The 17,184-nt window shown below is 36.9% G+C and overlaps 1 protein-coding gene across 1 annotated transcript in view; it reads left to right on the forward strand.

Moving 5' to 3' along the window:
- The first annotated feature begins 1,440 nt into the window (after window positions 1–1,440).
- 5-HT1A (5-hydroxytryptamine (serotonin) receptor 1A) overlaps window positions 1,441–17,184 on the forward strand; it is a 175,190-nt gene continuing 159,446 nt past the window's right edge. The window contains exon 1 of the mRNA XM_017615498.1: window positions 1,441–1,696. Within this exon, the coding sequence (XP_017470987.1) occupies window positions 1,474–1,696 (223 nt within the window). The 5' untranslated portion in view covers window positions 1,441–1,473. The remainder of the gene's footprint in view (window positions 1,697–17,184) is intronic.

Consider the following 17,184-nt stretch of genomic DNA (forward strand, 5'->3'; position numbering starts at 1 on the left):
CACGCATTCACACGCACAGGCGAAAATCCTTAATGGCTGAGCAACGCAATTTCATTACTGGCCGATGACAATTCCCACATTTTTCGCCTTAATCGCATCGTTTTTGTTTGCCATAATTTTTTTTCCGGTTAATTCCGGTTTGAGCCTCAAAATTGGAAAGAATGCTGAGTTGAAAAAAGGTAAACTAAAATTAGCATGATAGAGAGGGTGCCGCCGACAAGGCGAAGTAAAATAATCAATAGAAGAAAAGGAATGAAAAATATAACCAAAAGTGTACAAATGACAAAAGAAAAGTTTAGCAAAAATGCAGAAAAGAAACTAAAAATAAGAGTAAAATGTAGGCATGCATGAAAATTGGCAAAAATTGCAGAAAATATAAATTGAGTATTACCTTGACCAATTCTAAAAAAAAAAATAAAAATCATGCAAAACAAATAAATCATGTTTTAATTTCTTTGCTTTTTGCATTTACCTTGGGGCTAATAAACGCCAACAATAGCAACAACAGCAAAGTACATAATTTATGCCAGCTGGCATCATGAAAATCTCCATGTCATCATCGCCGCCATATTTATGGATTGTCTGTGACACAGACAAATAAGCCTCATTCGCGGCCACAGGCACAATAAAATATCGGCCGTACCACCAATCCCCCCCCCCCTTCTCCCCTTTACAACAGACTCTCATTCACTTTCAATTAAGTAAGTCATACTTTACTGGTGCGCTTTAGATTAGATAAGTTGTGGGTGGCAGAAATTTCGAATGACTGAGTCTATTCAATTTCCTTTCTTTACAGATGCACACGACTACATTTACATTGGGGACGGCGGCGGCGGCAGCAGCAGCAGAAGCAATATCAGCAGAAGCGACAAGAGTGGTAGCAGCTCGTACGTCATCGCCTCCTCCCACATTAACGTTCCAACGCGGCGTAGCACCAAAAGCAACCGAAACAATAGCAATACGGAGAGCCGCGCATACAGACGCTCACCGACCAGGAGGCCAACTCTTTCACAAACGATGCTTCCCTATAACTTCCAGCAGCACCAGTTCGTTGAGCACTATAATCAAAGCAGCAGCCTGCACAGAATGGCTGCAAATGCACCCAACACCACCAGCATCACTGCCACTGCCACGACCACAGAAGCGACGACGACGACAGCCGACATAGCGGGTCTCAGCCACAAACATGGTCCCCTTTCCAGTCACAGCTCCATCAGCTATAGCACCTACAATGCTGTGGGGAGCGATAGCATAGACGATAGTCGAGGGCAATCGCCACGTGCACCACGTCACTTCCATCATCAGCCGCCGCACACCATGCTCGCTGCTTCTTCCTACGCTGTGCCGACGCTTAACACCGCCCTCATCACAACTGCCACCACAGTGCTGACTGCTGCCAAAGCGGCTGCCACAGCGACAGCGACAACGGTAGCGGAGAATTTCTATAGCGGCGTCGCCGTTGGCCTCGGTGCGATGCTAATCAACGACACACTGCTGCTGGAGGCGGACACCAGTGGGAATGGTACGAGTTTGCTCTTCGACAGCGACGACAACGGAAGTGACCTTATCTTGAATAGCAGCGTTGGTAATGCGACCAGCGGCAATGCGACCGCAAGCGATGAGGATTTTGGTGAATTGCTGCGAATGGCAACCACATCGGTTGTGCTGGGCCTGGTGATACTCATCACAATAATTGGTGAGTACCGAATTGTTGGAAACTAGAAATTAGAAAATAGAAATTTGTGCATTCATCAAGTATTTAGTAATTACATTGAAGCGATGCTAAGCGACTTGTTTGCGGTTCATATTGGCGTTCGCTTTTGAAGTGAAATTTAATTAATTGCTTTTTCACTTTTGATTAAGTCATTGCCGTTGTTGCATTCTCGACGACATCAGCAGTGAACTTAAGCTGAATTACACAGAAACAAAGCGCGCAAATATTCATATCTCCCTCATCCACCGCCAGCAGCCGCTATACTTATGCATGAATTTGTTAGTGACATTTGTTTCAGTGGCTCCTTTCAATTTTTGTTTTCCTTGTTTTTATTGTTGTGCGTAAATTAAAAGTTGGAAGTCGGCATAAGCCAACGTCAGCGGCAGCACTTCACCTTTGAACTTTGGGTTATTGTGGGGGCGCGATTGTCGCGCAAACAATATAATTGCATTTAGGACAATAGGCAGAGCAATTTTAGTATGCAAAATTTATGCAACCTTTGACTGGTAGCGTGAGAGAGCGAAAGCAAGCACGAGTAGCTATGGTGAGTGGCAGTTTTTTGTGCGAAAAAATATTTTTAAGAGTAATGGAATGGGTGGAAGTGGAGCACAAGTTCACTCTTTTTCACCTAAGCGAAAGCTTTTAGTCTAAATTGGTTTCTACTTTAACAATCAATTCTTTTAATTATTTTAATGTTTTGGTGGTACTCAGTCTGCTATGGAAATAATAGGGCAATTCTCGCTATGATATTATAGTCGAAAGTCTTTTGTAAGACAATTCGTAAAAGGCAATAGAGTTTGAAATATTTTTTTCTTTGTTCTGGCACAAAAGTTTTACAAAAATAGCTTCTTTTCCAACTTATATACCGCGAAAAGCTCTATCGACAGAAAGCACTTGTATGTCATTTTGCTGGCGCTGCCTCAATATTGGTCGAGTGGCCAAACCACTGGCGTTCTATTCGAGAGACCTGATGTCGACGCCTTGGGCAGCGGAGTATCTTTTTTTTCAATTTTCCTATAATTTGTTTGATTATAATCATTTAAAAATAAAATATAAGTACAGATATATGCATTTTTTATTTTGAGAAAACAATTTTTATGGCTTTAATAATAATAATTATTATACCTTTCATGAGCGTGAAATGGTGTTATAACTTTGGTCCGATGTTTGTAAGTACCAGAATAAGAAGAGATAGACCCATCAAAATGTATACTTAAGTGATCAGAACATCGAGCTGAGTCGATTTAGCCATGTCCCTCTGTCCGTCTGTCTGTCTGTCTGTCTGTCTGTCTGTCCGTCTGTTTGTATGCAATCTAGTCTCTCAGTTTTCGAGATATCCGGATGAAATTCGGTAGGTGGGTGTATTTTTATAATGTATTAATCATTTGTCGGAACCGGAATAATCGCACCACTATAAGTTATAGGTTCCATACAACTGATTGTTCAGATATGAGATTTTTCGTTATAACTTCTACATTTATGCAGCTAGAAACATGAAATTTCGCACTATTTTCACTCATTATCAACAGAAAGTTTACAGTAAAATTAACAAAGATCGGGTCACTATAACCTGCAGCCCCCATACAACTGATTGTTCAGATATGAGATTTTTCGTTATAACTTCTACATTTATGCAGCTAGAAACATGAAATTTCGCACTATTTTCACTCATTATCAACAGAAAGTTTACAGTAAAATTAACAAAGATCGGGTCACTATAACCTGCAGCCCCCATACAACTGATTGTTCAGATATGAGATTTTTCGTTATAACTTCTACATTTATGCAGCTAGAAACATGATATTTTGCAATACTTCCACCCGTGATCAACAAAATACTTACAGTGAAAATGGCGAAGATCGGGTCGCTATAACCTATAGCCTTCATACAAAAGATGGTTCAGATATGATATTCCTTGTTATAACTTCTCCATATATGCAGCTAGAAACATGAAATTTCGCACTATTTTCACTCATTATCAACAGAAAGTTTACAGTAAAATTAACAAAGATCGGGTCACTATAACATATTTATTGCCTCCTCTAAAACTCCTTTATTTGGACAGCTAAAGTCGATATATTTCGTAAGCTATTCTATAAAGAATAATACAAAGTCTACTGGGAAAATCGGTTTACATACCGATCACACAGCAGTGAAAATCACTTAGATTGGTGCTATATAAGGTATATCTTCCATACCTCTGATTGTTTAAATATGATATTTTATATATGTATCTATCTCCTCTATCTATGTATCCTGTGAATATATAAATTTTTTCAAATGCAGTAATCTGCTAAAGTAAAATTTTCAGATGTTCATGATCTTACTTGTTTTTGTTTTTGTTTCAGTCTTCTTTTTATAAAATTGCAGTGGTTGATTTTATTCTCGGGATTGAAAGTTTACATTTAGCAATTTTATTCTCCAATAGCAAGATTTAACAACGAGTCCAGAAATATAACAGTTGTTTTCGAAATTTGCCAAAAATCTCCCTAACATGAGTGTTCATAAATTCTGGTCATAAATTAAATTTTACTTTTGTCTCATTCTTTAAAAAAAAAGTCAAAAAATACCAAGTAGTAGCGTCATTTAAATTGTTATTTTAGATTGTTAGAGAATTGAATGAGCTTTAAGATTGTCTCCACGAAGAAAATTTGTGGACAATCTAGTAGATGCACCAAACAGTTAAAGTTGAAAATATGTTGAGCTTATTCTGCTGATTGGCAGTGTTTTTATTTAAATAATTTTCTTAAAATTCAGTTTTTTCAAACAATCCCTAAAGTACCAGCAGCCCTGCGTTTATAAATGTCCATATTATACAACATAAAAACTATCCCAACATGTTCAAGAAATATATCGTAAGAGCCATTTTACCTATAGACAATAGGGTATGCAAAAAATAAATTGTCCTATTAGAAAGCTAGCATTAAATAATGTTGTTGTCTATTTACATCCAATTTAAGGGAAAATTTAAAAAAAATCTCTCCTGTAAAATTTACCTTTTGTCGCTTACGATAAAATGGCAATCAGGGGTGGATATTTACCGCTTAATTCTGTGTTCTCTCCATTGCAAATAATTGCAAATAAATTTTATTACTATTTTTATTAAGTAAAATCTTCCAGCGCACTCTCTGTCAATATTTATTTCATGATTTTCATATGTGTGGAACTGATTTCACTGTCACATATGAAAAGTATGAACTTAAAAGCAAAAAAGCGTTTGACTGCCGTAGCCGAGTAGGTAGAGATGTCGGCTATAAATTTTGTGTGTCGCAGGTTCGAAGGCCGGCACATGCAGTTTTTAATAATAGAAACAAATTTTTTAATATGCAAAATTTATATTTTTCATACGAAATTTCAATTTCGAAACGCTTGTCAATAGTATTTTCAATCTTGATAATTTATCAAGAAAAGAGCTTTTGATTCCTGTGCTAGAATTCCAATTCTTGATAAATAATAAAAAATTGACAAACTATACAAAAAGGGTTTTTATCATGATGCTGTCCTTTGACTTTCATTTATTTCTCTAAAAATTTATTTTGTCCTTCCATTTCACAAATTGTCCTTTGAAAGTACCCTTTTATACGTGGTCAAACATTAATGCATTTCATATATTACACTAGGATGTACATACATGTGAATGTAGATACAAATTCTGAAGAAAGAACAAGAAATGCAAACAAGTTGGAAAGCTCATCTTTGTCTTTTACCTTTTCGAAGCGAGTGCATCCACTATTCTTATCAATGTAGTAAAAACAAAAAGAAAATTAAGATTGTTCAAAGCTTATGGCGTTCTATGGGTTAGCCTTAATGGAGGTGGCATCCCCGGTTTGGACATAAAATGTATGTTCCACTGAGTAAGAAAAAAACCTCGACCACTCATCTATGTCACTACGAGCCCCCGCGCCCCAAAGAAATTCCCCATGTAGAAACTGCCAACAGTATGGTCACACGAAAGCATCCTGCCAGAGAAAACCTGTGTGCATTAAATGCGCAGGGAGACATATACATACATATGTATCTGCAGAATTCTAACGAAAAACGCGGTCAGATGACGTCAAATGCGCTCATTGCGACGGTTACCACCCAGCAAACTACAAAGGTTCTTCGGTTTATAAGAACATGGAAAAAATTAAATACCCAGCTTTAAGGAAAAAAAAAACACCAACGAACACTAGCGCCCAGAAAATGAAGTGCAATAAAGACCAGTTCCTGGTGTCTCACAATCAAATCCGAATCAAATGCTTTCTTACTTTCCAGGTGTCAAACTTCCCCCATAAACTATAAGTAAAACTGTAACGAAATCCCAAAACACGAACGCGATGCAGGAAATGATAGGTCTGCTAAAGCAAGTCATGTAACAAATCACAACAGTGAAGAATCTCCTCGTTACCCTTACGACCAAAAACTACTCGTCTTCGGTCCCCTAAAAATAGTAATATGGAGCGCAAGTTGGCTGCCAAAGCATACTCATATAAATTCGTACCGTACAGAAGCTATATTCAGGCCACCAGTATTATCGTTGAAGATATAAAGGGCCCGTTAACAATATCCGCAATTCATATCCCCCCAGACATTCAATCAACAAATAAGAATATGAAAAGTTCTTTAAAACATTCGGCAATAGATTGCTAGCTGCCGGATATTTTAAAGATCTCGTCTAATCACACCTAAGGGGCGACAGTTGTACGCTGCAATAACGAACCTTAACCTGCCCCCCTCTTCCTCAGGTGCACCTGCATACTGGCCACCGGACCAAAAGAAAACCCCCGACCTAATCGACTTTTTCGTTGCCAAAGTTATAGCATCCAGTGTAGTATCATGCAGCTCGTACTACGAATTATCTTCTGGGAGGGATCCTGTTTTGGTTGAACTCAATAGAAACTTTACTGAATCACCCCAAAATGTATAGGCTATACAATCTGAAAACCGACTGGAATTCATTTCAACGAGTGGTAACTTCTAATATAAGTTTAAAACTTGCCCTAAAATCTGAAGCAGATATCGCTATGGCCATTGCGAACTTTAACTTCTGCCTGCTATTCAACCGCTCCTACTAAGAAGAGAGAAAGTACAACAATCTCTTCACAAGCTAAGGCAAGGCTGCAAGGAAGAAGGTGACAACAAACCAGATACTCCGCGGACAAATAGCGATTAAATGCACTCATAATAGAACTCAAATATATTAAAAAACAAGTAAGACCAGCTTTGTCTTCGGCTATGCCGAAGGCTTCATACCTTTTATGAACATCTGAAAATTTTACTTTAGCAGATAACTGCATTTGAAAAAATTTATATATTCACAGGATACATAGATAGAGGAGATAGATACATATATAAAATATCATATTTAAACAATCAGAGGTATGGAAGATGTACCTTATATAGCACCAATCTAAGTGATTTTCACTGCTGTGTGATCGGTATGTAAACCGATTTTCTCAGTAGACTTTGTATTATTCTTTATAGAATAGCTTACGAAATTTATCGACTTTAGCTGTCCAAATAAAGGAGTTTTACAGTAAAGCCCTATATCTGAACAATCAGTTTTATGGGGGCAATAAATATGTTATAGTGACCCGATCTTTGTTAATTTTACTGTAAACTTTCTGTTGATAATGAGTGAAAATAGTGCGAAATCTCATGTTTCTAGCTGCTTAAATGGAGGAGTTATAACAAGGAATATCATATCTGAACAATCATTTGTATGAAGGCTATAGGTTATAGCAACCCGATCTTCGCCATTTTCACTGTAACTATTTTTATTATAATGGGTGGGAATATTGCGAAGTTTCATGTTCCCAGCTGCATAAATGGAGGAGTTTGTTATTTTCACTGTAAACTTTCTGTTGATAATGAGTGAAAATAGTGCGAAATTTCATGTTTCTAGCTGCATATATGGAGAAGTTATAACAAGGAATATCATATCTGAACAATCAGTTGTATGGAGGCTATAGGTTATAGCGACCCTCTCTTCGCCATTTTCACTGAAAGTATTGTTTTGATAATTAGTGACAAAAGTGCAAAATTTCATGTTTCTATCCACTTAAATGGAGAGTTATAACGAAAAATCTTATATCTGAACAATCAGTTGTATGGGAGCTATAACTTATAGTGGTCCGATTCTTCCGGTTCCGACAAATGATTAATACATTATAAAAATACACCCACCTACCGAATTTCATCCGGATATCTCGAAAACTGAGAGACTAGATTGCATACAAACAGACGGACAGACAGACAGACAGACAGACAGACAGACGGACATACGGACATGGCTAAATCGACTCAGCTCGATGTTCTGATCATTTAAGTATACATTTTTATGGGTCTATCTCTTCTTATTCTGGTACTTGCAAACATCGGACCAAGGTTATAATACCATTTAATGCTCATGAAAGGTATAAAAAGCTAAACGAAATGCTCAAATACACAATTACTTTCACAATATTGATGCAACTGCAGCAACTGATTACCCTCGCTCTGGAAGCCAGCAAGCAAGTAAAAAGTCAAATTCTACCTCAATCTGCATTAACTACCCCAGGCGTGCATTACTAATCTCCTACTTCTTTAATACAGGTGAAGATGATTCTCAAACCCGGAAAAAATACAGAGAAAGTTGAATTGTGCCGACCTATTAATTTACTACCAATCACTTCACAATCATGGAAGTGCTTTTTCTAAAAAGGCTATCTCCAATTATAGAAGAACAATATTTCATACCCCACCATCAATTTGGTTTAAGGAAAAGCGACAGCACTGTCGAACAAGTACACCGGCTTGTTGAGAAAATATGCTCAGCATTTGAGAAAACCAAATACTGCGCAGCTGCCTTTCTAGATTCTCACAATGGCTTACTCTATAATATAAAAACCACACTCCCTATAAACTACTATATATTTCTGCAGTCATACCAGAAGAATCGCTATTTTCTTGTTAAACAGGGTACGGAAGATTCTAAACTTTATGACAGTATCACATGGCAGCGTCGTGGGTCCCATACAATACCTACTCTATACATACGGCCTACCCGCATTAGAAATAGCCACCATTGATACCTTTGCTGATAATACTGTTATCTTAGCAGTTGACGGCTCTCCCCAGTTGGCTTCCCAAAAACTCTAAAAAGGCCTAAATAAAATCACTCAGTGACTAAAAAACTGGCGAATCAAGTCTAACGAAACGAAATCAGTTCAAGTAACATTTACTCTCTCCGATTGCATTTCGATCGAAGACTTACATGGAAGACGCATATATTTACAAAACGCAAGGCACTCGGACTAAAACTCAGAAACTTATATTGGCTCATAAATCGACTTTTTCAATTATCACTAGAAAACAAACTACTACTCTACTCAACAACCATAAAACCGATTTGGACTTACGGTATCCAGCTGTGAGGAACAGCTTCAAATTCCAATATTGAAATACTACAAATATTCCAAACAAAAACTCTGAGGATGATTGTCAACTCACTGTGTAATGTCGCAAATACCCAACTCCCCCAAGATCTGAAGATTCTCCCGTTCCAGAAGAAATTAAAAAACAATCTACATCATACAACTTGAGACTACTAAGTCAACCCAACCCACTCATAACAGAGTTAACATCCCACTCAATATTTTTACCCGACTTAAGAGAAAATCAACAACAGGTCTACTGCATCAATGATGTAACTGATTATGAACAAGAAGTTGGCGCATTCCACCAATGCCTTTAGAAAATTAGGAGTTAAGATAAATCAACTGCTAAATGTAAAAAATGCAGATTGCAATAAATAGTGGATATTCAAAAAAAAAAAGAAAGTGCTGACATTGCCAGGGAATACATATTTGCTATTGAAGGATTATTAATTTAAGTTTTGGGTCGGAATATATCTATCTATATAACAACCAACCTATACGTGAAAGAATGTTTAAAGGAAGAAACCAATTTAATCGAATTGTTCAAGGGTAACCTCGAAATGTAACAACCTATAATTTATATATGTATGAACCAAGTGCTCAATTAGTATTTTTTTACATTATGTAAATAGTTCTGTTTAAAAAAATATACAAAGATATATACATACATATGTGTGCATTTCATTTTTTTTTTTATTTTGATTTTTTTTTTTGTTGATTTTCATATCACCAATTCCATCAACAAATTACTTTCCTGTCATAAAAATACACAGCACTCAATGGCACGAATAAATTCTGTGTCTCTCATTTGTTTCTATGAAACGCGTGGCACTCAAATCGCCAATCTTCAATGACCTTGGGCAATACTTGCTTTTCCATTTACACATTTTCTTCGCACAAACAAAGCACATCGATTTATTTCATGTTTGTCTAACAAATATTTATTCTACGCATTTTATTTTTGTCTGTTTTTTTTTTTTGTGCATTTTTATACTTCAGCCATATCACATTTCAACTTTGCTTTATGATCCTTTGTGATGTGGTCGCGCGGCGCATGTTTGACGCCTTCATGGCCGCCATGCCGCATGCCACTTGTTGCTGGAGGCTCTTCAAACGAGCCCGATTGTAGGCATATAAATTGCAAGTAAACATGCATATGTATATGTATGTACATTAGGGTGGTTCAATTAAGTAAAGTCGGAATTTGAGTGCTCTCACATTGATACATGGAAAACTTTGAGCGCTTTGAGCGACCTCTAAATATATTTTAGTTTCAAAATTAAAAGGGGTATATTTTTTTGGTATAGAACATTCCTAAGGGCGAGAACACAAAAATTCATACTAATACTTTTTCACATGCATTTTTGGACCACCCTAATGTACAAAAATCTATGTATGTATGTATGTATGTACATGCTATTAGTATATTTAGATTTTCGGTATAAATCAGACTTAATAAAGCCATTCAAGTGTACAATGGAGAGCAATGCGAACCAAAGTGAATTAAGTGGCTACATAGAATGCGCGGGATACATTTGCAGGGCCGCCGTTTAAAATTAGAAATTAATGCTAATTGGAAAATAGAAATAAGAACAAAACACTTTTACGGCCAAATCACTTTTTTAGGGCTTTTAGGGGCAATGAAATTTTTTAGAGCACTAAAAAAGAAGCAACAACGTTCACGGTCATACAATTTATCGCTATGTATGTAAATCACTTATCAAGAATCTCAAGTGGGAAACCTGCGTAAGTGGCAGTCATGGAAATAGCATCTAAAGGCCCGCAGCTTCACTCCTAGTGTGCGTTAGCTTCGATCAACCACGATTTCGCTGTCCAACCCGGCGAAGCACGGTGACAAGTTGAAATTCATATCTTGTGATGTCACCTCGTTGCGTCTCTAAACAAATAATCTAGCTGATTTAATCAATAGTTTACATTGCGTCCTGAGGTGAATACTGCCAATCACTTAGTGGCAAGAATGCCTTCTGATCACGCCTAAACTTCACTATATGTGCCCTGATGCTAACATAATTTAGCGATTAGCAAACCAAACTATATTTTATCATATAGAGAAAACTCCTTTTAAAAATTTAATTTTTGTCCTGCCTTTGTCTACAGCCAGTCAAAATACACACGCACAAATAGCACACTTAGCACTCATAACCTCACGTTACTACTGGCTGCCGGACACTGGTTACGCAAAAGGGCTTATCAAAGATTGCAACCAGGGATGCCAACTTTTTTTAGGCTACTTACCCAAAATTGCTGAAAACAAAATCCCCTATTTTCAATGGTATTCCCCAAAAATAACTTTTACTAGTTATTTAATGCACTTCATTCTCTTTTTATTAAAAAACACAGCAAATATATTTAATTATAATGGGATATGTAATAAGGACAGTATTCTTTAATTATATATAAACAAATACTTCTCAGTATATTCCGTGTTTTTTGGGAATAAATGGATTATTCCTTAGAATCATATACTTCTTTAGGATATTTTGTAACTGTCTTCAAGTCGCACTAAAATCAAGAGAGATTTTATTTTTAAACAATTGTTTTTCGAGTTAAATTGCATCCAAAGTATCTGTGCCAAGACTATTTCTGTTTTCAGTCTTTTAAAATTAATTTTGGAAAAACCGTGTCAGACATTGGCTTGGCGCCGAAAACGAAGTAAGAAATGATAGTGTCAAATGTAAACTTCTTGTGAAAAAAGTCGCTATGCAGGGTTGCAATTTTTTCACAGTTCCATTTTCTACACAGTTCCATAAAATAATTACGTTATGTTTTAAATCAGTAAAACCGTAGTGGGAGATTGTTATTACAAGTTTTAATTTTATGCTCAATAGGAATTTTCTAATAAAAATCTTTTGTATATTAAATTCCCCTGAATTTTAAAGCCATCCCCCGATTGCCCCGAGAAATTCAAATCCAAATCCTCCAAAATCGGGAAATTCTCCCCGGGTTGGCATCACTGATTGCAACAAAGAAGTAGTTTCTATTAATTATGTGACTACGTATGTATATATATACATGGACCTTAGTAGATACATATAAAAGATAATTGTTGCCATGGTCAATTCAATCGCTTGATTATGACCACAAAAGTTGAGCAGCAGCTGTTGTCCAAGACTTCAATAGTCAGTTTTATGGCTTCATTGCAGACAAAGTAAAATACGTGCATACATACATATGTACATATCGTCGTGTAAAGTACAAAACCGCGTATCCGTCCTTCTGCAAAAGCGCATAACTGACATTTTTTTGCCAAAAATTGGATTTGCTCACCGATGATCTTGGCTCAATCCTTGTCCATTCATCCTGAAAAATACTACCGATTGTTTTTGCTCTCTAAAAAATTATTTACGCAATCTCACATACGCGGTTTTGCATTATCTTGATAAGCGGTCTTGTACTTTAGACGACGATATGTATGCGTGCGTACAATGGCGAATATTTGAAGTCTTTCGACAGAAAGTCTAAATTCTTTTAGAAGCCACTAAGTAAACAAATGAAATTAACTTCTCATTTCAGTGGATCATCAGACGAATAGATACGAAGAAGTCAGTAAAATTATCTACTTCATGTCAGTGAGTTAATTAGAAACGAGTGAAAAATTACAAAAACTCAGTTCTTATATAGAATGCGCTTGTTTTCTAACAAATACGAAAATCTCAGTATGTGAATTTATTTTAAAAACGAAGTGATTTCATAAACAAATCAACATTGAAAAGTCAATATGTATGCCAATTTCATCATTAGCCAGTCTTTTGTGTCTTAACACTTTTCGCGTTCTGGAATGAAATCCTCTAAATTTTTTTTTTTTTTTGTGGATCACATTATCATCGCTTTTCAAGGTCCAGCAATTGTCTATGACTTGGTGAAATCGGTCGCCATGTTCTTCGCTAGTGTTTTTTTTTTTTTTACTAAGTTTTTTTTTTTAATTTTCCACCGCTTTCTACTCAATGCATCGAAATGAAGTAGAATCCATTAGACGGATTGGATTTTCATTAATACGTGGTTTGTTCTTCTGTAAAGCTACGTCCAAATTCTATTTTTAAATTTTTTTTGAAATTTGCCATTTTTACTATTTCTTGAAAATTCAACATTTTCCTTCTCAACTAGTGGACATGCTAGATAAATTTTATAAATGCACTTCAAATCAGCATTAAAACTCCATAGGACGAGGTCGGTCCCGTTTTTGAGATAAAAGACGACCAAATTTTTTTGAACTGTGCAATAGTCGCCGAACCTCAACTATTATGTGTTGAGAGCTCTTCGAAGCAGAGCATTTGCTTATGATAGGTATAGAGTTAAATGCAATGACTGATGCGAGATTTTCAACTGAATTGGTGTTGCGATTTCACATTTTATATCGTTGCAATTGCAGTTCGCATTAACGCCTACATACCGCTAATATGTCTGTTATTGTTGCACATCGGCCACATGAGTTTGGATATAGGGCAGCCTGCCATTGTGCGCCACCTTTGATTTCACTATTTACGCTTCCAATTGGGAATGATATCCGATTCTCGATTGATCAGTTTCGACCTTGTTGTGACAGGTGCCAAGGTCTAAATAGCCGCCCGGCGCTGCAAGAAAATTGCTACACGCTCAACGTTATGTAAACCACCACGTTCTATAAGACGGCAGCCTCCAGATACTTTTGTCTGGAAAACGCTTGCAAAATTGGGCAGATGGATTGTTATTCTTAATCCCAGGGATTATCCAACTATTCGTTCTTTTTTGGAATCATCGGTGTACAGGCAGATATATCAAGTTCATCGTCCCAGTCCACTCCCAATGGGAGGGACAACAAAGAAAAGTATGTGACATTCAACTTCAGGTCGTATATAGTCGGTAGCAAATTGAGAAAATATTTACTCTAATGGCTAAATACCTAATATTGTTTAGGATTCTGTATACATCGGTTCAATAAAATTGAGTATTGTATTTAGAATACGTTCTGTCGCAATAGTAAAATTAAAAAAAAACACAAGCCACGGATAGCTTCACCAACCAATATTTGATATTTTTGTGAAGGTTGAATATTCTGCTCTCTTTGCAGTCTTACTGTTTAAAAAGTGGCAGTGTTCAAAATTCTCGATTCCTATGGAATTTAGTTTTACGTTGAGTCTTATGAAATCTTTGTACGGTGTACTAAAACTGCAGGAGGAAGTAATTTTTTGCTATAATTCACATAGATATATATAAATTTAAACATACTTCAAGAACATCCACAAATATCGCCACTAACAGAACCTAATAAAGCAACCAAAAAAAAATTAACCCCTTAAATAATTGCTTTTAAACTGTATTTTTTTTTTTCTAAAATTACATTTTATTTCAACACTTTAATCGAAATGAAGTCGGAAATAAAAGCATTTTCTTAAAACACACAGAAATTCTTTACCAACCACGTGCACAGTCCGGCGATGGATTATCTAGCAGAAATGTAGCTAGAAGCGTTCGGTTGGAAAAATATAAAGAAAGAAAACCAGCAGCTTTGTGTATTCAACTCAGCGGCAAGTAACAGGTAGCAACAACACTATCTAATGTTTAGCAAAAAAATGCAACAAATAGCAGAAGACACTCAAAAGAAAGTAAAATAAACCAGAAATGTGTTACACCCAAGCCATTTTCACTTCAAAGTGAGAGAGGGAATAAGAAAAAAAAAGAAACAAGAAAGAGCTTAGAACAGTGGTACAAAGAATGGAAACACGAAAGAGACTGGTGACAATAGACCCAAAGCAAAAAACAAGAAAAAATTCTAATGAAAAGGACAACAATGAGAAGACTGTTTGCCACACAAAAAAAAGGCAATTTGAAAGAAGAAACACAGTAACCGAGAAATGGACGATGGAAAAATCGCATTTTTATTTATTCTCTTTTACATTTATTCGTTAGCGCCGATAGAAAAAAAGGCTTCAGATTGAAGAAACAGTTTTGTACGATAATAAGAGTAGAAAATTGAAAATGAACACAAAATGTAGCAAAGATTCCCCAAGTGATAAACGGTAAATAGAAAATGGCGACGGTATTGGCAACGAACACAAAAAACCTACAAACATACATAAGGCAACAATGAACGAAATGCTGGCGGTCCATTTTCTCAATTAAGGTGTTGGTTGCACAGGAATTTGTAGCATCATGGTTATAAGAAAAAATGAAAAATTGTTGGTAGGTAGCAGTATATAGTGTGCTTTGGGAGTATAAAAGGAACACTTTTGTATTAAGAGACCTTTTTAATTTAAAACACCATTTCATCCAATGAAAGCGAGAACACAGAAATGCAACAAAAATTTCATATTTTTATATTATTTATTTTCTACTTTTTTGTCTTGTCTGTATAAAATTTTGCGATAGATATTAAAGTAATTCAACGATATTAATAGAAAGGTGCACACACATGCATTTACATATGTATGTACATACAAACGAGCACCAATTAATTTTATTTAAAGAAATGGCGTGTCGTCTATTTCCGCTGTAGCGAACGTAGTACATAGGGCGACATCTAGATGTCATCTACCTCGCCCTATTCACTACAGATGTCGCCCTATGCACTAGACTTTTTTATAGGAACTTTGCAAAGCAAAGGTTTTATGGTGTCGGACACACAACATTGAAAGTTTCTGGATCCACAACATTGAAAGTTTCTGGAGCCACAACATTGCAAGTTGATAAAAGCGTTGTAATAAAAAATAAGGTAATAGTCAGTAAGCGACGTACAGTGCAACGTTCGCATATAAGCTGCGGCCAAAAATTGATAGTATTCTGATTTCGATGAAATTTGGCGTATGCTACACTTTCACTTAGGGAAGGAGAAGTTTGAAAAATTGTCAGGATTGGCTGACAGCCACGTCTCCTACCCAGTCCACAGTCCACCACTTCAGTTTAGAAGAAACTTTCAACTTATTTTAATTTGAAATCAGCAGTATTTTACCATTTTATTAATGAGGGGAAGGGAAAAGAGACAAAGCAAGAATGCAGATGGGAAGGAAAAAAAGAGCGTTGACAACTACGGCTCTGTGATCACTATAAAGCTCCACAAATAACTGAAATTTATCCCTGAAATTTCATCGAGGGTGTGGAGAAAGTGCGGCCCAAGGTGCTTAAGCCTAAGGTTCGCAAAAGCCGGATACCAGAGCAGCAAGTGTTTAGATGATTCCACATTCCACATCGTCCTCCATGCAATAGGGGTTATCGATAATATTAAGCCTTACCGCATGCCATTGGCCAGTTAAAACTCCCACCACTGGATGTACCCTGGACCGCCCCCGGTATACACGTGACCAGAAGTATTTATCCTCCTTGCATTCCAAGTTCTTCGCCCAACGCCCGCTGAGCTGACCAGACGCCCATCTCTCTACGAGTAGACCACACGAGGCCAGGGAAGCACCCAGACTAGCTCTTCTCGGGAGCAGTTCCCCAAGGTTTCCCCTCTGTCCTGCCTGCTTATCGAGCATGCAGCTTCCAGCGGTTTTACTGTGATCTGAAGCCCAAATAAGCTTAACAGCATAATAATCCATTGCGGTCGCTAGGTAGATCGAGCAAACCTCTCACCGTTCTCCTCCGAACCATCAAAGAGCCAATAGATATGCGCCTTCTGGATTTTTCAGGTCTGATATTATACACAATATTAAGGAGAAGCCTCTTTGTCGGTATTTGTGTATTTAGCGGAAAACGAAGATCTCCCTTTTTATGGAATGTGCATAGCGCACTGAGACTACAATCTTCTGGTATGTTTTGGAAAGCAAATATATTATATACAATTTTTCCGTTACTTTCTCTAATTGAGTTTTAACGTGTTGCCAAAATCAGTGTATAATTTGATGAGTTGTGGTCGGTATCGTTCCGTATTAATTGTTGCACCCCACTTTAGCAGCTCCCACATACACTACAGCTCTTCGACGCTGGTTTCGGGTCAGATTCCTTCAGTCATCATTTCAAGCTCCTTCCACTCACGCCTTTCCTTATCTCTCTCCCTCATTTTAAAAAGAGTTCTCTCTATCTTCCTCTATTCTCTGTACCGCTCGCTTCGCCACTGGCTGCAGGATGGCTTGGTAT

The sequence above is a fragment of the Rhagoletis zephyria genome, unplaced genomic scaffold, assembly GCF_001687245.7.
Source record: "Rhagoletis zephyria isolate East Lansing unplaced genomic scaffold, Rhagoletis_zephyria_1.1 Rzeph_scaffold_00022, whole genome shotgun sequence".
In the NCBI taxonomy this organism is placed as follows: Eukaryota; Metazoa; Arthropoda; class Insecta; order Diptera; family Tephritidae; genus Rhagoletis; species Rhagoletis zephyria.